We start from the raw sequence: 24985 nt of genomic DNA on the forward strand, positions 1-24985 counted from the left end.
AAAATATCCAAACACACTACTCTGTTGTATTTTAAGTATCCTTAATGCAAATTGACTGAGATTAAAAGGAAAACTGGGACAGGAGTCATGTTTAACCCCCCCTTGAATAACTGAACTAATTTTTGCCTAACCAAACCGAATTTATTATGGACGGTCAGGAGATGAGCACTAGCTTATCCTGTACATTGAAGTTACATTTTTTTTTCCAGACCTTCCTACAACTTGTGACTGAGCTCATGAGGATTCTGTAGTGAGCCCTGAGAGCTTAAACAAGAGAACATAAAGATACTAACAATATTTGGGAAAGCTGTGTAGTAATTAGGATTTATTTCCATCATTGTACAAAATTCATCTCAATTCAATAGAAACCACTTTCAACAGATAAAACCAAACAGAAATGGAAAACAGTGGAAGGCCACAGGAAGCTAATTAGCATTTTTATTCGTCCAGAATCTAATTATTTCCAATTGTAACTTTTTTCTCTTTACTTGTACTGAAGCCTATATTTTGCACTTCAATGGGAATGCATATAAATCAATATCAATAATATTACAATTATGAGATCTAACAATGAAGTTATGAGACTGAGTCATTAACTTAGGGTAAGATGAAGTAGGTCACGTGATTTGTTCTAAAGTCTGCCTGGTTTGATTGCTTGAAATTAAAAGAGGACCAAATTATTTTACTGGGAAAGTGCGAGATGCTTACACTTAATGATAATGGTAGGTACCTGTGTGGTAGATGTGTTAGCAGTGGATAGACTAATTCTTAGAAGTCCCAGGAAAGCGAAGGTTACAAAGGGGACAGCAACAGAGACAGACAGAGAGCATGCGATAGATTGAATGAGACTGGAAGATTTGCCTTGCATTAGCTAGAACAAGAATTATCCAGAAAAACTCACTGTGAAAGACTGTTCAGTTCATGTGTGCTCTCTGTCTCTCTCTCTCACCCTCTGTCGCTATCCAGATGGAAATAGCTTTGGTGTTACTGGGACAGAATCTTAGAACTCCCTTCACATCAACACTATAGTATTACGGACTGCAGTGGCTCAAGAAAGCAGCTCACCATCACCTCCTTAAGGGCAACTAGGGACAGGCAATAAATGCTGGCCCAGCCTGTGGCACCCACATCCCACGAACAATTAAAAAAAACTGAAAGTAGACCCTCAGGATCCAAAAGCCATTCTGCTTTAATTCTAGGAGAATCAAATGATGTTTTAGGGATCATATACCAGAGAGCGTTTTCTTTGATTGTGTTAGAAATTCTGGTTTTGTAGTTTGAAGGATAAGTTGTGTACAAAAACAGTGTTTAATAAGGAGCCCTTGTGAGTTTTTTTTTGCAGCAACTCTTGTCATGTCATCAACCATGAGTTTAAATGCCTTCTTAAAAATTACCGGTCTCTACGGAGAACTTAAAAACACAATCAATTCCACACTTTAAAGAAACCAAGGGCTGAATTTTACAGAACTTCCTGTTGAACATGTGAATCTTGCTGTTTGTGTTCCCTCCATATTTTATGACATAATTCTTCAAGAGGGAAAGTCAGTGAACTGTTCTCAGGTCTGTGTTGATTTCAGTATCTAGTCTAGAAAGTGCAATTGTTAGGTACGGTGCTTTGCATAACATTGCTGTGTTCCTCCCTAATTTAATCTCCATTTGTTTATGTTAGGAAAGCTGGCAAAAACCAGGAGTCATAGCAATGAACTCCCGCTTTCATACTGTCTGCAGAAACCATGATATTTCTACTTTTCATAGGGGTTGTGTTCAGCTTGGCTGGTTCTCTCCTTACCATCTTGCGTGCAGGCTCCTAGCAAGTTGATTATATTCTTGTGCTTTCCAATCATTTTCATCATTTCCATCTCAGAAACAAGATCCGAGAGATCTTTTTCTGTGGCATCATCTGAGAAGATTGAATTCAATATTTCAACTTGGTTAAAACTTAAAAGAACAAGTAACTCAACTAATTCAGAAATTAATACAAATGCTACTTTCACTCTGAAATTAACATTTGATTGAAGACACATTTTATTGGTTGTGCATCTCGTTCACTGATTCAATAATATACAAAATACAAAAACAGGCCAGAATCCTTCTGAAAGTTCTAAAAAAAATCACACCACTATCTAGTTAGTGTAGGAATTCTGAAGTTTGTTAAGTTTGATTCCTTTGAATTTCTTACAACTGTTTGTCTAATTAGTCAAAACATTTTACACATGCCAAATAAATGCAGGATTCTGAAACTCTGACCTCCTCTCCACCTGCAGAACTAAGTAAATGTGATCTAAACTTTGCTCGTTACCTTTCAGCATCTTCACAGCCACAGTGATTGGTTCTTTAGGTTTATCTTTGTCAACTCCTACAGCTTCTGCCATCACAACTTGTCCAAAGCAGCCTTCCCCAAGAGGTTTTCCAAGTGTCAGCCTGCACATGACAACAGAAGGTTGGCACAAATTGGATTAAAGACATTGTTTGGCTTATACAGTTTTACAGAAATGGAAACTTCAATGTCTTGCATAGCCAAAAGAACAGTGCTCCCTCTATCAATTAGGAAATTTGCACAGCACCTTAACTTGTTGCCAGAATTTCCTAGGAAAGCACTGATGATCTAAGTCATCCACTTAGAGTAACATCTACCATTTTAGTGCTTTACAGGTGTACAATTTAGAATAGGCATTTGGAGGCTCAGTTTAACTTAGTTTTAAAATATAATTGTATCAGTTCGCTATGTTGCCATAAAGCATGCATCTTTTAATCCCAATGAACATCTAAATTTTACTGAGCCAACATCACTTAAGGTCTGGTAGTTTGTATTGCATTTTTAAACATTGATGCTATACAAACATTGACATTTGCAGGTGGTCAATTTAAGTTCCACTAGATAGTGTATTTACCAGAATTCTACAATCCTTTCATTGTGCTAGAAATGTGCCCGAGATCTAATAACTAACTCAAAGCTCTCTTTCATTGCAAGCCTGCTCCACCTACATTAGCGTTAACCACTGTTTTCTTAAATGTTGATGCACTAAAATTTTCCACGTTTAGTACGTCCCCCGAGGCTTCTAGGCAACAAGTAGGTTCACAGACTGCAGCAGTGACCAGAATAATGCAGGCATTAATTAGAGCACTCTGCTTTTTCGAGCCATCTAATTTAATTGAAATACTTGCTGGGAACAAAAAGACCAAGAAGACTGCATACTTTGTTTCCCCCACGGAGAATTTTCTCACTCCAACTGTACAACTTTAAAAATAAGACAAGGCAATTGTTAAAATTAAAATTATTTTCATACTGTTCTCAAAGCACATTTAGGAGGTCAGTTCTTTAAACTACACAACTCTACCTCCCTCCATTTCATCTAAGAGCCATACAAATGACATTGATTGGATCAGTCATTGTCTTGAATGCTACCCAGAAATACCTGCTCAGGAATGGAACTTGCTCAAACTATCAATATTCAAAACACTCAGTGATTTCAGTGCCTTGATCCTTGACACTACTGACTGGAAGACCCAGGTTTGATTACCTACAAGGCACAGTGCTCAATCGAGGAGCTGTATTTTACGCTCTCCCCCTGAATCTAGTGGAGTGGGGCATCTGTTTATGATGTTGGTTGGCAAGTCCACAACCTCGCTGCCTTTCTACCCCAATCCATATTATAGAGGGATACATCCACTAGGCTGCACATCCATCGGCTCACTCAGGCCTTTCTTTGTACAATTATTGCCCACTTCATGCCCTCAATCCTCCGCTGCTACTATAACATGCTGGTCAGTGGAAAACAGGAGAGAGAGAGAGAGAGAGAGTAGGCCCAACAATAGGCTGAAACTTCCAGTGCCATTAATGTTTCTGATTCAATGTATCAAAACAAAAATTATTAGACGGTCACAAATATAATTCATATTAACATTTAAAAAAAAAGATTAAACACATCTTCAAAACAAAAGCTGGCATGTAACTGCACTTCCTTACAGATTTATGCGATGAAACACTTCAGTTATCTCCAATTGGACTGAGCAAGCCAGCATTCACTGTGAAACGCAACATTCAGCGCACACTCTGTTTCAACAGTTGTTAAATTGAAATATTCAATTTTGTCCAGGAATAGGACAGGGGCCTATAGGTCACTCAAATAGTTCAGAGGCCACTGGACAACTAATGGGACACATTTTATTAGAGGAAGGAGACACAGACTCCAGTTCCAGGAATGCAACAGATAGGTATACTGCTGAGAAAGCAGCTGAACAACTCAGATTCTGTGCATGAGATCTCGGTAAGTCAATAGTAAGGAATGGAGGGATCAGGACAGGCAGAAGGAATTAGTTTAATTTGACATCATATTTGGCATAACTTTGTGGGTCGAAAGGCCCATTCCTGTGCTGTACAGTTCCATGTCCTAAAAGCAGTTGGATAGCTTTGTGCTGTTAGAACAAATACAAGAAATAAGTTCTAGCATTTAGTAGGAAGCTAAGAGTTGGAGTCAGGACTCAAAAGTCATCCTCAGGAACTGAGAAAGTGGGAAGTTCACTGGTTCCCAATTGGGAAAACCCATGAAAAGCGTGGAAGAAGCCGACGAGCAAGAACACTTCAGCACAGGTGAGGTGTGCCGGATGAAAATCTCAAGTATCTTTTTGTTGTAACAGTGTTCGAGGTCAAAACCGAGGGGCAGGAGTGGCTCAATAAAGTGAGCTATTGCAGAGCTACAGTAATGCTTGCGAATGAGTACTGGAGGGCATTTTTGAAGTTCAGGAAAATGCATGAACCCTGGACAGAGGGGTGGTTGACCAAATCAGAGCAATCAGGCAGTCCAGATCAGGACGGCCCTTGGGAGCGAGTTTCAGGGCCAGATCACCAAAATTGAAGAATTGTCATCACTCATGAAGTTAGTGAGATTTGAATACCCATTGTAACATTAACATCTTGAAGTCTGGTATTACTCACAAGTCAGTCAGGTCTGCCCTGGTTACATTTGATATTTGATGTATGCAGTGGACTGTTTGATCATAATATATCTCTGTTCACCGCATGTTAGTTGAGTGCTAAACCTAAGTTGTATACGTGCACTGAAGATAGTGTTGTCAAGTTTACTGTTTGTTCAAAACTATGGAATTGTGTGGTTTTGTTCTCTTCCTAAGTCCACTGGATATCACTTTTTGACACTTAAACAGTAAAGGTTATTAGTCCCTAACCAGTTTGTAAGATAATTTGTTGATTGATAGGGATCATAACATAAAATTGGCAGCCTGGCCGAGGGTCATAACAGTTTTATGACATTTTAGGTAAGGAAGAAAAGGTGAGCTGGTCATTGGTCTAAGTAACAGTTTAGCATCTTCTGTAACAGCCAATATAAGATTGTGGAATTATTTTCCTTTATTTTCCCCAGCCTTGGCAAATCACTCAACATTTAGAATTGAGCTCTAAGCAAACGTTCAGAACTTACTACCTTTGATATTTGCACATTACACCACCCAATTTCCTTCTACTTCTGCTAAACCTCTACTAACAGAATGATTCCAATTTAGTCCAGGCAGACTAGTTAAAGGTTTTCTGACTTTACTTACTACTTGGCTATTTTAAGCAAAATTATTTTAAAAGACCAGCACTGTTCCCAGAAGCCTTTACCTCACAGCAAAAACAAAGTGTCATTCTACACCAATTAGGCAATCTCCCTCAGGTAGACACTAGGTTACACTGGTGTTGAAAGCTAAATGTCAAATTGTCTCAATGGTGACGAGGTGTCCAACAAAGGGAGGAGCTGTGAATAACTGTCATTGTATTTGGTATTTGAGGAATTAGACTGGTTTTGGACTGTGAAATTTTCTGCAACCTACTCTCATTGTGATGAGCATAAAAACTGAAATACTTTAAAATAAAAACAGGTTATCTGTAACTTGAGTCAGAAGATTACAGGTTCAAATCCCAATCCAGGACTGGAATAATAACCTCAGCTGCCTCTTCAAAATATAATGTGGGAGTGCTGCATCCTCAGAGATGCCATTGTTTTCAAGAGATGTGAAACGGAGGGCTGACCACTTTCCCTAGCACATGTACAAGATTCAAAATAGGACTATTCATTGAGGAAGGGAGCAGGGGTGTGGTGTGATCAATAAAAATCCCTCAACAAATTCAACAAAAACAATCACGTCTCACTTTGTTCCATACAGATTGGCTGTCGTGTTTGTTAACAGTAAGCACACTATCTCAAACATAATGATTAGCTGTGAAAAGCTTTGGATTGTCCTGAGGACATGACAGGTGTGACATTTATCTAAGTCTTTTCATTTTTCTTCATAAAAATGGCTATGAAAAGGTAAGGAGACATGGACCATCCTTGGAAAACTCCCAATGTTACTAGCAGTCTTCTGAATACAATCATAGAGTCATACAACACAGTAACAGACCCTTCAGACCAACTCATCCATGCTGAACAGGTTTTCTAAAATGAACCAGTCCCATTTGCCTGCATTTGGCCCATATCCCTCTAAACCTTTCCAATTCATGTACCTGTCCAAATGTTTTATCAAATGTAATTTTCCTGCCTCTACCACTTCCTTTGGCAGCTCGTTCCATATACACATCACCGTGTGTGTGAAATAGTTGCCAGTCAGGTCCCTTTTAAATCTTTCTCCCCTCACCTTCAATCTATGCCATCTAGTTTTAGACTCCCCCTACCGTGGTGAAAAGACTTTGGCTATTCACCTTATCAATGCCCCTCATGATTTTATAAACTTCTAGAAGGTCATCCCTCAGTCTCCTCTGCTACAGTGAGAAACTCTGAGCCTGTCCAGCCTCTCTTTACAAATCAAACCTTCCAGTCTCAGTAACATCCTTATATATCTTTTTTGCACCCTTTCCAGTTTAATAACATCCATTCTGTATCAAGTACTCCAAAGGTGGCCTTACCAATGTCTTACACAGCTGTTGTACACTGTGAAGGAGCAGGACTCCAAACGCTAGTACTTTCAAATAAACCTGCTGGACTATAGACTGGTGTCGTGCAAATTTTAATTTTGTCCACCCCAGTCTAACATCAGCACCTCCACACCATTATACAGCTGTAACATGATGTCCTAGCTCCTGTAATCGATGCTCTGATCAATGATGGCAAGTGCGCCAAACACCTTCACCAGCCTGTCTACTTGTAACGCTACTCGAAAGGAACTATGTACCTAACCCCCCTAGCACCCTCTGTTTAACAACACTCCTGAGGGCCTACCTTTAATTGTAGAAGTCCTGCCCTGGTTTTTTACCAAATTGTAACACCTCGCATTTATCTGACTTAAACCCCATCTGCCATTCCTCGGCCCACTCGCCCAGTTGATTAAAGTCCCACTATACTCTTGGATAGCCTTATTCACTGTCCACTATATCACCAATTTTGGTGTCATCCGCAAACTTAAAACCATGCCTCCTATATTCTTCTCCAAATTGTTTTAAATAACTGACTAAAAGCAGTGGACCCAGCACTGATCATTGTGGCACACTGCTGGTCACAGGCCTCCAGTCTTAAAAGTAACCCTCTGCCACCAACCCCGGTCTCCTACCGATGAGTCAATTTTGCATTTAATTGGCTAGCTCTCCCTGGGTCCTGTATGATCTAAACTTATGAGCCAGTCTGCCATGTGGAACCTCGTTGAAGGCCATGTAGACAATAACTACCACTCTATCTTCTTGGTGACCTCTTCAAAAACAGAATCTAATATGCAAGACACACACGCACAAAGATATGCTGAGTATCCCTAATCAGTCCTTGCCTTTCCAGATGAATCTTGATCCTGTCTCTCAGAATCCCCTTCAATAACTTACCCATTATAAGTTTTCTCCTAATTATACAGCAACTGAGTAAAGCAAACATCTGACACTTTTAAGTTTAAATTAAATGTATTTGACAGTCAGGAAACAATTGGGAAAATATTGCAGTGGGTACTTACTTGTCCCGTGAAAACTCCCATTTTGGATCTTCTGGAAGTTCATATTCTGAAACTCCAGCTAGCACTGGTGCATCTGTAGATGAGAGTCTTGTAGTGATCCGCACCAAAGGAGTATTGGAACTCATGGAGGAGCTAGAGTCCGCAGAAACCTGTATTTTTCAGCGAAGAAAAAGCATGGCTATGATCCGCAGTGTCACCATACAGTATAACTGACTACATCTGTAGACTACGCTGTTGCAAGGTGTCTGTATTTATTAAATACATTTATTATTATATGTTGCTATCTAGTGACAAATGTACTTGGGAGTTAAATGCAGTTAAATTGGAACAGGTGGCTTTTCCATTTGCCTACAACTCTGACATGCCAACTGCAATTTAAAATGGCCCGGTGTCAAGGACATGAAGTCAGTATTATCCACAGGCTTGAGAGATCCTAGATGGCATTCTTGCAAGGCCAAACCGAACAGGAAATGAAGCTCGAGTCAGAACAGGCAGTTTCTCCATGGGTCAGAAGCTAACATGGTCCTCTTGGCCACACAAGACACCTAGTGACCTCCCATAATCCAGCTTCCCCTCACCTGACTGAGATCACCTCTAGAATCCCCACTAATTACTGCCTACCTTTGTGGTGGGGACCATTCGTTGCAGTCCTAGGTAGCTGCCTCCTGTTGCAAACTTTTATTGGTTAGGCAGCTGCTTGCCATCAACTACCTTGCCGGTTTTGGTTAGTACAGAGCCAGCAACATGATAGCAATGCGCAGCCTTTAAAAATCAGTTGGGCCTCCCCACATTTGTTCCTGGACTGGCTGACCTCTCACTGGGTCATGTTCCTGCCCAAGAGTTAAAACCAATCTCTATGAATTATAAAATCAACCAGTTAACAATGACACAGGATTATGAAACATCTTGCAAGTTCAGTAAAGAAATACACATTTCAAATTTTAGGCTTTTAGAGAACTTAGGAAGTGTAGAAACCAGCAGCCTTGAACCTATGAGCTCAAAGGTACAACTGAACATTTAGCTGAGAGTTCTTTGAACCTTGCACTAAATGTACTGCAAGAAAAGACCTGACATTGTGGTAAAAGAAAGCAAGTGAAAATCTACTGTTTTACCAGTTGAATGACTGCCCCAACCCCAAATTCCAAAAGAACAAAAATGTAAATTCCATCCTCAGCCAACTTTCAAATCTACCTGTCCTTGGTTAGTTTGTTAAATGAAAAATACTGGCTGAATGTGAAACATTCTACTTCCCAGGAGAGTAAATGCTGTCAGAATTTGTCCTGCCAGCTCAGTGCACATCTGCACTGATGTAGTCAGCACACTTCCAAACAAAAATGCATCCATTAAACCAAACATGATCCCAATACACACCAACTTTCCTACAGTGATTATCAATAGCCTGAAATCATCAGGAATGAATGGGTGTCATTTCAAAGTCTTGGTTGGACAAAGTTATCTCTTAAAATTAGGAATAGTACATAAAGCAGAAAGGAATATTTTGGATTATGCTTATTTTGAAAAACATTATTTGAAGCAAATACAATAGTCAACTGAACGACAACATTGAAAAAGCAAATTATAGAGTAATTTGATAAAATTAACTAGCTTATAGATAATGAAAGACACAGAGCAGTGAGAAGCTCACATTATAGCAGTTATCCCAAACAAAAGCCGTGAGTGAGGTGAAGCAGTATCATTACAGAGGTATAGCTGTACTGGGCTATGATTCTATATTGAAACCAAATCTGTTTGAATGCATTACAGCTAGCGGCACTGAGATAAGTCTTTCAACATAAATTTATTTAACCATTTAATCAATACATTTTAAAATATGTATTCCTCAATATGTTAAATACAGTATTATAAATGACTAAAGAAACAAATCAATTTCTAGGTGAAAATCCATACTTTTCTAATTTTTGTTTCTTTTGTTTACAGACTATACCACCAATCCTTTGGCAGTCGCACAATCAACTCTGGCACATTTGGTTCTAATTTTTATTACGTGTTTTAACCTAAACCATCAACTGTGGCTCATGAAGTACACATGCTGTCAATGTTTGTTATAGGGTATTTGAAACTCCTGGAGGTCATCCAGGCATAGCTTTTTCCACAGCTTCACCTCCCATGATGGTTTTCTTTTCCTTTCTGATTGTGAACCACACTATATTCATATATATGATTACTAATCATGCACCATGTGCAGTATCCCCAATGAATGCAAGGCATTTAAGTTGGTAATTATTTTCAAGGGACTGACAAGACATGAAAAAAATTAACAGGATAAATGCTAACAAGATGTTTTCATCAGCAGCTCTCTATAAATCCATCAGTCTGACTTTTCAAAAAATTGAAAATCCCAACTGCACAATTATGTCAAGTAACTCATGACTAGAAGTTCATTATTATACTGAATTGTTTTCTTGGTTAACACTGAATCAACTACTTACATAAGTGAAACAACAAAAAGCATCAGAATAACTACCAGTTATGATGAAATCATAAGATTATTAAAAAAAAAGTATCAAAATCTAGAAAACTTAGTTAAATATCTACAAATTCCTGGCAATCCAAAATTTCCCTTTCATGCACTGTAGCTAAGCAAATAGTGTAATTCTTATAAAGTGAGGCAAACGTTTCCAAAACTGAATGTCATATGTACTACGGGAAGCAGTGAGGTTGCAGTAATGTCACTGGACTAGTAATACACAACCCCTTGCATAATGTTCTGGGACCTAAGTTCAAATCCCAGCGTAGCAGATGGTGCAATTTGAATTCAACAAAAATCTGGAACAAAAAGCCAGCCTACTGGCAACAATTTAGCCACTGTTAACCACTGTTGTAAAAATCCATCTGGGAAGGAAATCTGCCATTGTTACCTTGTTCAGCCTACATGTAACTTTCACGAGCTGCAGCAACATGGTCAACTCTTAACTACTATCCGGGCATTAAGGGTTGGGCAATAAATATTAGCCTATTCAGCAGTCCCACATCCCATGAACAAATTTTAAAAATAAGATTTTCAAGTTCTTTTTTAGGACTGTTATGTAATTTAAGGTGAATCGGAGTAGTGAGTTCATGTGGGAACAAGAGACTTGTTGAGAGGTGTAAGATGTTCACACCTGTGTTAGTCTCCAGCACTCACAGGGGAAATGGCAGTAATATCATGTTTTATAAATGATTATACATTGAGCTGTCTATTTAATATCAAACTAGAATGGAGCTGGTAGTCTACAGGATAGATAATGGGCATTTTCACAACTAGATACATGTCACGGGATTAATGTTGACATTGAAATAGGCTTTGGCAAAGGAAGAGTTTGTAGCAAGTCATTGTAGAGAGAGAAAATAAGAGAGACACAGACGGACTGCTAGCCTTGCGTCTGAACTAGAGAAAATACTGACCCTGTTGTTCATCATGTACATTGCAGATGGGAGCTAGTTCCATACTGAAGTGATCAAGTTCATAAGAAATGACAGGAAGCAGGAATATTCACCTAACTTTCACAAGAGAGAAAGAATACCTATTGTAAAACTTGCACTGAAAGCTGGTTTCTCGGATTAGAGATTACCTGACTGGAAAGGGACAGTGAAGCAACCTTCAGGGACCAATAATAACTTGGAATGGATTCCTGGAGATCAAAGCGTTCACTTGAAGACGCATAAATTTTAATTTGGAGGGGGCATTTTGGTCATTTTGGAAGTAAATTAGGGAAACCTTCCTGTATTTTGAAGTATAAGTTACCTGCTAAATAGGCATTAGTCAATTGTGCTTTTGTTTGTTGCAGTGGAAGTCCTGAAACTTGAAAACTCATTGTGTTAACCTTCCAGCTCGTCACTGGAAATTAAAGTTATCAGTCTCACACTCATGAAAATTTGTTAATGCCTAGGATAAATTAGAATTCAATTTTCAAACACATCGTTCCAAGTTTAAGAAGACAACTTTTTAATTGCTGTGATTGCAAACAAATTCTGTAAACAAAGTCAGCACATTCCTTGCCTGTTACAGATTGCAATGAGAAATGGACAAGTAGTAAACGTTACTCAAGTGAAAGTTGTTTCTATTAAAACCATATACCCTAAAATACTGAAAAGACTGAGGCATTTTCTTAGACCAATTTAATAAGATAGTTTTTTTGAAAAAAGTGATTCTAATATGCACTCATGTTGGTGTCGATAGTAAAAACAGCAATTAATTCACACTATTAAGACTGGATGAAAGGCGAAGGATATATAATTTGGGGTGACATCTGGCAGTTGGAGGTGACAGAATGGGGTCATGTGTACATACGTAGAATTCCTTTGGTATTATCACATCCTGTCACGAGGGTTGCACCATGAGCAGCAAGTAGGGTTTAAGTCTTTAACTATTTAGGGACAAGACCACATTGGTAACAACAATGAAAAATATATTCTCAGAACAAAATGTGTAATTCCCTACTATTATAACATTTAACAGGAGGAAAAAAAATTATATTTTTTCTAGTGTGCAATATGAAAAATACCAAAGACATTTAGCACTTCCTGGTTAATGAACATGGAGTTTATATTAAATCTTTAGCTATAAAATAATACGATAAAAGATAGTCCCATCAGATCATTATGGTTTTAGCACTCACAACAGAGACAGACTGCAGCAATCCACAGGGCATTAGTGTTAGTTTTAGTGCAAAGGGACAGAGCTGGATTTGAAATCTAACCTTAATGAATGTTTACAACTGTACTCAATCATCTCCTTTCTCTTGCCTTTAGAGCTGTTGCTTTTGTCCAGGTTCTGAGGAAAAGTACCAATTTAGAAGAAGGATGCCCAACTGACAAGATAGGAGGGAACCTGAACATAGGTTCTATTTTTGGCTACATTCCAGAAAACCTTACAATAACATTCTTCTAAAACATTAGTAAAGGCCATGGAGATGTCTAGAATAAGTGTAATCGGTTTTATTTGCAGCATGCAGAAGCTAGGAACACTTGAAAAAACAAAATGTTAATGCATTAATTGTAATAATCTTATCATTTAGCCTTTCAATGCTCTGCAAATTTCTGCAACCCACTTTGAGTTAGCTGTTAATTAGTCTATCTTTAGGTTAGAAAGCTGACAACTCATAAATTGCAGCGAATTACACTGCGTGCAGACACTATAATCACCTCACTTTCACTTGCACTTTCTGAAATAAGTTGAATTCCAAGAGGAGTTCTGAAAAAGTGTCACTGGACCCCAAACGTTCACTCTGCTTTTTCTTTCCAGAAATGCTACCATGCCTGCTGAGTTCCTACAGCAATGTCTGTTTTTGTTTCTTAAAGCGACAGGCTTCGGACAGGTGGGAAGCAGGAAAGTCATCCACTGCACCAGAAACTAAAGTCACTTTGCTATCCAACCCTCATTAAAACCCACTAGTGAAGAACTGCATAGTGTGGAGCCTGTCCATCAATAGGTGAAAGTATCAAGTTTCAGAGGCTTCCTCCGTCGCAGAAGACGACTTGTGGAGAGTCAGGAGGAACCACAATGAAGTGATGGAGCCTGGAGCAGCACATTCTGACCCTTAAATCTAAAGAAAAAAATTACTATTCCTTGGCTTCTGCTTCCCCACCCTCAGTATCCATCATGCATTTAGGGATAAACTGCTTCCATGTGTTTTTTTTTTAAAAACACAGTAGTTAACCTTCACAAACAATAAATCATTGAGAAGCTCAAATGCCTTACGTTGTAAATACAAATATAGCGCCCCTCTTTCACACAGCAGCAGAGCTGTGTGTGGGGAGAATAGCTGAAGGCAGGAGATCTGTCAAAGCAGCAACTAGGACCATACGAATAGAAATAGTAGAGTTATAACTTCCTAAACCCAAGGCCTCTCTTTATCACCAGAGGAAGATGGAGTGGGAAAGGACACAAATCCTGAACTGAATTTTCCAAATAGACAGGCCTTTCTCTGCATTGAAACTGGGTCCCAAGCTGAGATGAATGAATGGCAGGTACAGGAGGCATTTTCCCAGCAGTGTTCAATTAAGAGCCTGCTGCCAAGGCATCTCTGTGTAACCAGAAGATTGGCTGGTCAGCGGAGCCACCAACTGAGGCAATCACTACAGAGGCTCCACAGTGAGGCAACCTGCAAGATAGTGGGAAAAAAATGCTCTCCAACATTAGTATCAGAGATGTGGAGAGGGCCATCAGAACGTTAGCAGACATGGATCAGCCAGAAAAGGAGGGGTGCCCTCACTTCCTTTCCCCACCCCCACGGAGAGACTGCCTCAATGTATCAGAGAGTCTCCCCATACAGCTATTCTGAAGCAGTCAAATGCCAGGCTATTAACTTACCACATTTAACTGCCCAGCTCTGTAAGCAGGTCATGACGTTACTGTTGTTCCCCATTTCTGATATCATTCCGTGACAATGGGAAGAGACTGGACTTCTCTCTCTGTGTCCTCTTTTGGAATTTTACAAGTCCTGCCTCGATAGCTGGTTAAAATTCTAGACATCGTTCTGACACAGCCCTAGCCCAAACCATACACCAGGCTGGAGTCTGTTTTCTAGCCTGGAAGCAGGATCCTGGATGGAGTATTTTATACTGAATGATACATTAAAACCTCAGTTGCAATGACATAAAAGTGAAGCTTCTTCAATTTTTTTGCTACGTTTTTGATTCATTATTCTTAGGCAAAAATATACTAGTTAAAATTAAAGTTAATAAAATCCAACTAACCATGAAGAATGCCATGACAATTTTTTTTTTAAAGTTCCTTTGCATTTGCTCACAATTAAATGGAATATGATAGAAGCAGCCATTTCTGTTGGTGAATATTATTTACCAAGTACTATTAAGATAACCAATTATTTAATTTTTTTTTATTGGGGGAGGCAGCCTCGCATTAGAAATGTGGGCAAAATCACATCAGTCTCTTTATAATTTGGACAATGTTTTGATTGGCATTCGTAAAGGAAATTTAACACCTTATTATAATAACTTCTGAAATAAGATTTGGAAATCTGGGTGTAGCTAGTGATAAAGCTGTCACTGAATCATGTAAAAGGGTTTTTGAACTCTTTATCTACTTTCTGTTACCTGTCTGCGCAGAGGGATGCGTTTGGTCAGTTTGTGCACTGTCGGCTGGGCATTGAAATCTGGCTTCTTTGTTGTGCTCTTCATCCGGCAAATAATAACCGTCACCACCATACAAGCGATAACAAAAACACCAATGCAATAGATAGCTATTTCCAGATAGTCAGGAGAGGTCAACCCTTTTGGTTTGTCTTCAGGAACTGGATTACACGTGAAGAAACAATGCATCAGATATTAACATTCAGTTGCATTATAATGTTTGAAACTGTAAAAAAAAAGTGAACAGTTGGTAAATACTTCCAAAGCTATACCTCATTACAACTTCAATAAGAAAGAAAAAGAGTGAATATTCTATTGATGGTTTCAGGGATAATAGATAACATCGGTGCCAAATGGAATCTCACACAGAAGGAACACGCTGTTGCTTGGTGAGCTTGATGGCTATAGTTAGTTGGTATCTGTGATGTTATAATTGCTCTCTGCATTCACAGGCCATGAGGGAAAATTTCTTGTTCCTACGAAAATGTACGACACTCTGGATTCATGGTGAGGAACTCTAGTAGGAGTCACTACCGGGATTGGCCTCATGATCCCATGACAGGATAGTCAATCATCACAGCCACTTAGTGAGCAGGCTGCTGATATCTGTGCAATCATATAACTCAATGAGAAGAGGGATGAAACAAAGGATAGAGGAAGAACCATGACTATACCAATGGTATATATCAGTGGTGGTGTACCATTATATCAAATGCTGGAGTGATAGAAACTGCAAAGAATTGGGGTATGGTGGGTGTTGCAAAGACACACTCATTCTTGTAGCTGTTAAAAGTCTTGTACAGAGAAAGTGGAGAGTTCTTCAGGATGAAGACTTTCCAACAGTCTTGGCTGTCGCACAGGTGAAACTGGTAGTGAGTAAATGACAGAATTGAAAATGTCAACAAAATATATAAATAAAACAAATATGAATGACTTCTTCAGCCTGACAATACTGCAAATATTTCAGTCCTCTACTCCATTTGCATTCAGTTATAAACACAGGTAATATATTTAAAACTTTACATGCTCTGGTGCAAAGTACAAGACATTTATAGCCAAAGGTTAAAGCTGAACCAGCTTGTTTTGCTAAAATAAATAGACTGTTAAAAATTTCAAGTAATTCACACAAGCAGAGTCCACTTCAATATGTTATACGTGCTGCAACTTTTATCATTACTTTACATCTACAGCGTATTTAGCATAATGAATGCTGTTCAAGCTTTGCCATCCATAACAAGTAGCATTGCCAAAAGCTACCAAGCATAAAATGCCCACTGAAGGCTTTAAGGTGAGACAAGAAGCAAACAAAATCAGAAATATCCCAGATTCCTAGTGAAAGCAAAGCTGCACCGAAGGTTTTCGCCTGATTGTCTGTGAAATTAGAGACCACAGGAAAGGTTTGTAGCAGTTTTTTAAAGAGACAATCATGTTATGTGGTGAAAAACCTCAACACTTCATTCAAATCAAACAGTGTGGTTGCAGGTCACATTCTCCAGGGAGAAAGGATTAGCCATCATTGCAACCCGCAAATCTGATAACCACCACTGTTCAATAGAATTGAAGTTTCACAAGGGAATTACCAAACAGGTGTATTGAGGATAGATAATTGAAAGATTTATCTGGGTTGGATTATGAGTCACCAACTTCCTTTCTCTGTCAATTATCAATCAATCAGTTAAAACACCACTGATGACCATTTCTTAAGGGAGAGAAATAGCATCAGATTCAACATGCTCGGTAAGACTTTGCATGTTCTCTGTTGCAAATGAATCAGAATCTCATTTTGAGTGCATGCAATCACTGAAGAAACAAATTTGATTCATTGAGTGAATTCCCATAATATAACACTGCTTCATTACAGAAGGGGAACTGGCATTTCAATGGCAATAGCAGTAATAGTCAGTGCGACTAACCCTTTGGCTTTTTTTCCCCAAATATATATGCAAATATAGTTATATACAATCAAGAAAGACGAAGAAGACATGAGACACAACTGGGATTTTTTTTTGCTTTACAATTTTGCTGCCAGTTCCACTTCAGAGGCAGTGTTAATCTTGCAAAAAGGGGAAAAGGTGAACCATTTGAAGGAAAGCCATATGTACCTGACTCAACTGTCAACCATGCAGTGTGATGTGAAATCCCAATAGAATTACCAGCCAAGCATGTATACTCCCCAGCATCCTCAAAAGTTACATTCCGTAAATAGAGCACCTCAATTTCTTTGTCCGTAGTGTTAACACCGGCAGTCTAGAAGAAAAAGGGAAGCAGAAACAAAAAAAATACAAGCAAGACAACATGAGATACTTGTGGACAGGGACAACAAACCACCATCACTGCTTAATAGTAGAGATGCAGTAATCTGATGGAGTTATGTACTCCCTATCCACAACCTTTCATCCAAAGCTTGCTCCCAATTTCAAGCTTGTTTTATGGAATAATCAGATAACCATCACCAACTTTAACTCACCCTTCTAGGCATGCAATTTAACTCATGGAAAAATAGGCCCATAATAATTTGTTTTCTTTATCCTATTTTTCTTAGAATAAAGGAAGCATGAAATAAAGGAGAAGATAAAGTGTGTAAAATGGAAAGTTGGAGATGGAAATGTACTACCAGCTAATTAAGAAGCAAGGGGTAAATAAAAATATTGAAATATTGACAGGAGGAAGAAAAGGCTGCAATCAGATGAAGACAGACAGAACAGACTTGGCAAGTGGAAGTTCCAGCTGGAATGTAATTTGGGATAGTTTCACTACATATTGTGGGTATTTTTCCATGTCTAGCGTGCACCAAGTTTCATCATGGAAAGAGGTTAAGGGACCATGAATAACCCAAAGCCCAAAGATCCCCTAAGTTGCCTGCAATCTTCCAAGCATCTCCCAGCATGAGTCAGCCGTTTCCTAAATTCATTTACCATGGGCAGAGCTTTTAACGTGTGTCCTGTAAAGTGTTACCTTTTGGGGAGAATTGAGCGACAGTGAGCCAAGCAGACTGATTGACAGCTCCAATATAATTGGAGACCTTACATATATATTCTCCACTGTCCGCCTCAGTCACATTGTATAGATTCAGCACTTCTGCATTGGAACTATTTATCCCCGAATGCTAGAATAAACCAATAACAGAAGATAACAATATAACCGCTGTTCTGGTATGAACAGAGCTAATATCCCACCACCAGCATCATCAGTCCTCTAAAGGAAATAACTTCATGAAATAAATAAAGCTATTTTGTCTACCAAAACATCTGACAATTTTGTGGTATGAAGGAATAAATGGAGTAAATAACATCAAAATACAATTAAAAGGACTGTCACATAAGAGTTTGTGCCAGTTTTCTTCAGCATATTTTAAATAAAATGTGTTGCGGCTGCTCAGGAAATACAAAATATAACTTTGGAAAAAATAAATTCAAATAAAAAAATCTATACCTAAGATTGAGATAAATCAAAATTAAGGTGGAGTGAAAGAAACTGGATATTTGAAAACATCTGTAGTTAAAAATGTAATTTAAGTATGGATGTTTCTTGGCCTTATTGATAATGAACACCACTCTTTCACAATTTCCATTATGCACAAACGTACAGAAGGTTTTTTCTCAATTCGCGAACCTTTAAGACATTGACGTAAGGGGATCCATCTGGACCATATCTGCTGCCATTCTTTTCAACGTGCTTCAGCCACTGTATGTGGGGTTGGGCATCACTAAACACTTTGCACACAAACTCCACGTCGCTCCCCACCAATACAGTTTTATTAGCCGGTAACCCCGCTTGCAGGATAGGTCTGTGTGGTGACCGCTCTGAAATAAATTACAAAAATGAAAAATTAATTTATATTGATGCATAACTGTAATTAATTGCAGTATGCTTTGACATTTCCCGCCTCTTCAAATTCCGTTAATAGGGGTTTAAAGGGAAATAACTGCACGTTTGATAAAATGGAGCTTGTGTGAGTTTCCGCTTTGACCCTCTCCCCTTTGATGAGGCCAAGTCTGTTTTTGCAAAGAAGTTGTGCACTTTTTAAAATCAGATTTAATCTTTGCTGTTTTCATTGGAATTTAATTTTAGTTGCACAGCATGACTTCTAAATTGACTGAGAATGATTGATGAGAACATTTAGTTTCATGGATTCTTAATCACTTGAGAACATCAGTTCCATTAAAATATCTCCTTTTTTTTAAGAAACAGCAAATTTCTTTGTAGTGTATCCATGTTGAGAATAAATAGCTGCTTCAGTCATTGTGAGATATTCAGTCTCAAATTATGTTCTGCTTCATGCAAATATAATCTTAAATATATAGGTAGCATTTCAGTCTCTGGCTGGTAAATTAAGCTATTCCTTTTTGTTTTTCCATTACATATGAAGCAACATCCCACTTTAATAGCTATGAGGCTTGTAAAAATAATTCAGTTTAAAAAGCACTGAAACTCCTTTAAACATTTGAAGGAGACCACAAAGCAGCTATGGACCCCCCAAAGAAAACATTAGAGGTATGAAAAGAGAACTTTTCAGGATGTATGAAGAACACGCTTAGAAACATAAATGAGAACCAACATGATCGTCTATGTTACTTTTATTAGCTTGCCAGCATTTCTAAATGGGTGTTTTGAATTTGCCAACAGATTCTTTCACAAGCAAACATTTTGATTACATTGCAAAGAAATGGTGCCTCTGGTTGACAATAAGACCTTTGTATATAATCAAGCATATTTGGCTGAATGCAGGCATCTACTGGGAATTAATGTGTAGGGCAACCTTGCCCTGTTCTAAGGCCACAGTTAGCTCATTTAATGTGTAGTACAGTCCATGAAACATTCTTATTTCTACATTCATACATGTTAGAGGTTCACAAGTGAAGGACTGCTCCTACTTTACTAAAGATCCAAACAGAAGCTGTTTTAGTTGCCATCAGATTCATAGCAAAAAGCATTCTCACTTTTCTCAATCTTCTGAATAGAAGGATTTCTTAAGTTATTTGTTATCACATCTCCAGTTTCTGCACATGATCCTTTACTCTGAAATCTATTAAAGCTCCTTTAAATGTACCGCATCCAATCTTCGGAATATATGAGACTTTTACTTAAACAAAAGGTTTTTGTTGTTTTTTAATAAATATTAACAAAGTAAAAGATGATCATTTCAGTAGTATGAAAGACAAAAAAGCTTGGATTTCTGATAATGGGCCTGAAATTGTCACTGAGTTAATTTTTTTTTAAATGGCAAAGAAATGAATGATTCTTGCACAAGTGTTGCCTGAAGATCAACTGGGAAATGAAAGTGACTTAGTCATTGCTTCCCATCTCAAAATCAAACAAAAACAAACTCAATAGATGAAGGTGAATATTATGGTTGGTCAACAATCAATTACATCATTATAGCGGACATCTAACTACTAGTGATTGGTCCAAAGATAAAGAAGATTCTGCACACATGGAACATTTGACAAATCACTGATTTTTGATCGATTTTTATTTTTATCAAATATTCACTCACTGTGGCTAATGAAACATCATCACTCACAAGAGGTAAGCATTATTCTCACATCTGAACATACACTGATGTCTGTTTTAGCAACTGTCATGGATTTGTGCTAGAATAGTTTCAATTTGTTAACGCGGCCCTGTTTCATTTGAAATTTGAGCAATTCTGTACAAACATTTAAGTTGAAGCTTGGGATTTAGAAATTATATAAAACAGACCTAATAAAAGCTTTGTTACTTACTAAGCACTGTTCAGAGCAGGGTTTTTCTTTTTGCTTGGGATCCTAAATCAAGGTTAAATAGGGGTACTGACCTTACTCGGTCCCAGAAGCAGTAAACCGACCAATTATTTTTGTAGAATTAGACATTTAGTGGACAAAAAGCCCATTTGCTGTCCAATAAAAGGTATTGGGCAGTTGCCCAAGGCTGAAGGATTGACAGGAGATTTGCCAGAGATGACATTCAGGCAGAAGCTGCTGATGCCTGCAGCAAGAGAATTAAAAAAAATTTAACTTGAAAAAGGCCACAAATGCCTAGCCATGATTGTGGAAGGACAACCTGTCCAATATTTGTGGCTTGAAGGCCATCACTGATGCAACGGGACAGATCCTCAGTTGGGATTAAATGTAGCATATTCTTCCCCACTGCCAGAATGCCCTGAAGTCCATATTTTGGCTGATAACATGGGGTCCTCCTACAGCCTGGAAAATTTCAGGTTGCACAAGTTGGGGTCCTTCCAAGAATCCAAATTTTGCCCAGACTTTCCCATAAATGGCTTGAGTGGCATGCTCGTCAAATCACAAAATTACATGCTCATCCATCTCTGTTCCCACATCTATTGGCACCTGAAAGGTCTGTCCTCAGTCTCAGTTCAGCTTTAGTAGCAGATAACTGTCAGGAGCAACAAAAAGGTATCACAAAAATAAAGCTTTGACTTTGAAAAAAATATTCATACAGAGCGCAGAATTCATAAATTACACTTGATTTACAAAAACTTGTAACATGAAGTAGTATATTGGTTATTCATTTGGAAATTTAACTTGATGTTCAAACAGCTTAATGAAAAGTAATCCAATTTACAAAAAAAAATGATATTTAGGCAATTAAAGAAAGAACACTTTTACTGCAATTCTTGGTATCATAACTTCAGAGCTTTCCAGTGGAGGAGATAAGTGGAATTCTTTCCTGGAAGACCTATGAAACAAAGGCTATAATTGTTTTCCTAAGGTTATGAGATATAGAGATAAAGCATTCTTCATTCCACTTTCGACAATTAAATATGCCTGCTGCTAACCGAGGCCATCAGTCCCTGAAGAAAAACCTCAGGGAACAAGCTAATTCCATTGTGTTTGTTCAATGATGTGATGAGGTGAAGTTGAGAGTGACTGGTGTAGGGGGAGGGGTAAAGTATAAATGAGGCAGCTGGTTGGCACTGGATTGCCACTAATTAAGGTCATGGAGCTGCAGCCAAATATTAACAAAGGTTCTTGCCAGGCTCACATCATTTTTGCTTGTCCTGTGTTTTCAAACTCCAAGTTTGACAATAACATACTCCCCATCAAAATAATGTGAGCCAGAAATCTGTGACTTATAATATTACAGTTTGCAAAATGCAAGTTGATAATCCTAAAATAATCCACAACTGTGGCAGATACAATAATAAGATTTTACAAATTCTGGGTAATTCAGAGAACACTTTTTCAACAACAAACTGCAGGTCACATACACAAAACAATCCAAAGAATCTAGTTAACTTCAACCTAAAATATTGATTATTTTAACAATTCATTAACATTTATCAGAAAGCTGCTAAACTTCTCAGGATATTATAAAAAAATGACAAGAATGAGACTATACCACACAAAATTCAACTGCAATTTTAAAGGGGAGAAATGACTAGAATATTTCGGTATAAATTTTTGAAGATGACGTGTTTGGTTAACAAAGCATTTGACAAAGCACATGTAATTCTGAGTTTTAGAAACAGTGGCCAAGGGATGTAGTTTCCTATGGGTTTGGGAAACCCTGCCTGCATACTTCTACACTTCCCAAAAGACAAATCTGACAGATGTGTAAATTTGCTCAGAACTTTCTTCATGTCAGATCAGTTTTCTTTTAATTCTTGATCTTTCCAAGAACAATAACAGTTTTCCCTTTTCCCTATCCATCATCTATCAAGTCTCTTTTCAACTGTCTTACCGTCATCACCAAGGAATACAGTCCCAATTTTTTCAACCTTTTTACTGACTGTAACTGACATGCATCTTCCATTAAACCATTTTTGTGAATCCTTTCTGCAACTTTTCAAAAGTGAAGCCAAGCCAGTGTTTATTATTACCTCATTGCTTTTGTACTCTATGATCGATTATTAAATAATTACTGTATTACTATTATTGTATTATTTATTAATCATTAGGGTTGTAAATTAGAAATGATGACTTTGTCCATTATAGCCTCTTAAAAATTTCAATAAATCGTTGAGCTGAAGTCATTAACACTTTTGAAAACCCAGCCAAATAGTCATAATGGCTGCTGCTGTCAAAGTCTTTCAAAGCTTATTTCCATTCCAAACCAAAGTACACATTAATAAAAGCTGGGGGTCAGGTATATATTTGTTTTCCAACTTTCACACATGGATTTAGTTCGAAAGCAATTGTCAAGACGATTTAAATTACATCAGAACATATGACAACTGAAGTTAATAGGACATTTTGTTCACAATTTAATGTATTATGTCACTTTCTCCAATGAATAACGTAGTGTAATACACGATAATGGGAGCAAATATACAGGATCATCTTACCTTGTCTGAACGGATCCCTTTGATGAGCTCCTGGATCAAAAACACATTTCCTCCAAAACACATCTAAATGTGTCAAAAACTTACCTTTCTAAAGATCTTCAGTGGGGTTTCTGCTATGGTCTTCCAAGGAGGTGCCTTTCACAGCACCTCTAAGACTAACATAAGCATGTGAAAGTGAGGACTGCAGATGCTGGAGATCAGAGCTGAAAAATGTGTTGCTGGAAAAGCGCAGGTCAGGTAGCATCCAAGGAGCAGGAGAATCGACATTTCGGGCATAAGCCCTTATGCCCGAAACATCGATTCTCCTGCTCCTTTGATGCTGCCTGACCTGCTGCGCGTTTCCTGAAATCTGGTTGACAAACTCACCTCTTGATGGCTCACCTCCTGGTCACTGAAAACAGCCAACGCAGCCAGGTGTTACCCAAGGGATGAAGTCCCAGTTTTTAACCTTGCACAGAAAATGTGGGTAATGCTTCATTGAGAGAGGAAGGGCCAGGAGAAAATGTGGCCACTAACTCTACAACTGTAACATGAAAACCAGTTCAATTGTGTCTGGGTCATCTGGGTCAGACCAAATCCACAGAATGGACTTCTGCCTTGAGTTATCTATTCCGGATGACATCACAATCATTCACACTGCACTAGCTGAAGCTGTGAGCTTAACCTCAGCATCGAACTAGAACTACTTCCTTGGCCATACAAATAAAAAGTGCATAGATTCAACAGCAGAGCTTAAGAGGGAATGAGAGGTATCTGAGGTATAAAACATTTAAGTAGAAACAAAACTGTTGGAAAAAGGCAAAGGTTCGTGTGGGCTTTCCTGAAGTGTTATTCAAAAAGTTCAGTAGGCTAAACAGCTCTATGAAACAAGCACTATTCCACAATTTTATAAATGATGCTACATTTTGGAATTATTAAAAATAGTAAGTATTTTATACTAAAAATACTAATTTCCTTTTAACCTGTGAAAAATATTCACAGTATCAAATATTTAATCTATATGTAGATTCTCAAGTTGTAACATTTTATTAGATGTTTTCAAAAAACCTTGAAAATGTTAAATTAACTTTAATAAGTTGATTCAACCATTATTTTTAACTCTGATTTGACAGAAAAGCACTATGTGTAACATTATTATATATTGACGGTCAAGACCTCAACATAATATTGCAGTTAATGTTTCACTGTTCATAACGAAACACTGGTATAAATGGGAACTGATCCCTTTGGAGTTCCCAGGTCTTGGGTTAAACATGACATAACAGGCAGAAAGAATCAAAGTACACATGCTGTTAAAAGTTAGATTTTACTTATTTTGGCTAGCCCACCTACCCCTACCATTTCTTTCAGCTGCACAAGAATCAGTGCCTCTCTAATTTAGCCTCTTGAACACCCTGATTTTAAATTGTTCCAACAACGTTGGCTGTGCCTTGAGCTGCCAAGATCATAAGTTTCCCTCTTGAAGCTTCATCACTTTCTCAAGATGCTGCTTCAAACCTCCCTTTGAGCGAGCTTTTGGTCTTCTACAAAATACCTTCTAATGTGGCTCAGTGTTTCATTTTGCTTTGTAATGTCCCTGTGAAGCACTTTGGACCACACTGCCGTAGTTAAAAGGTGCTTCGTAAATGAGGCATCATTGCTGCAGTGCACAATAACGGTCTGGTACAATCAATTTTC

General features: G+C 38.1%; 1 protein-coding gene across 15 annotated transcripts in view; it reads right to left on the reverse strand.

Moving 5' to 3' along the window:
- Positions 1-24985, reverse strand: part of LOC140463474 (fibroblast growth factor receptor 2-like) — a 183425-nt gene that overhangs the window by 13500 nt on the left and 144940 nt on the right. For 12 of the 15 annotated variants that reach the window (XM_072557472.1, XM_072557468.1, XM_072557473.1 and 9 more), the window contains 6 exons: positions 18634-18824; positions 17977-18127; positions 14979-15182; positions 7927-8074; positions 2300-2421; positions 1790-1900 (listed from right to left, as the gene is read on the reverse strand). In XM_072557472.1, coding sequence (XP_072413573.1) covers positions 1790-1900; positions 2300-2421; positions 7927-8074; positions 14979-15182; positions 17977-18127; positions 18634-18824 — 927 coding nt within the window. Of the gene's footprint in view, positions 1-1789; positions 1901-2299; positions 2422-7926; positions 8076-14978; positions 15183-17123; positions 17269-17976; positions 18128-18633; positions 18825-24985 lie in introns of all 15 variants that reach the window. The other 3 variants (XM_072557464.1, XM_072557465.1, XM_072557463.1) reach the window with 3 other exon arrangements.

Source organism: Chiloscyllium punctatum, chromosome 38, assembly GCF_047496795.1.
Source record: "Chiloscyllium punctatum isolate Juve2018m chromosome 38, sChiPun1.3, whole genome shotgun sequence".
Taxonomy (NCBI): domain Eukaryota; kingdom Metazoa; phylum Chordata; class Chondrichthyes; order Orectolobiformes; family Hemiscylliidae; genus Chiloscyllium; species Chiloscyllium punctatum.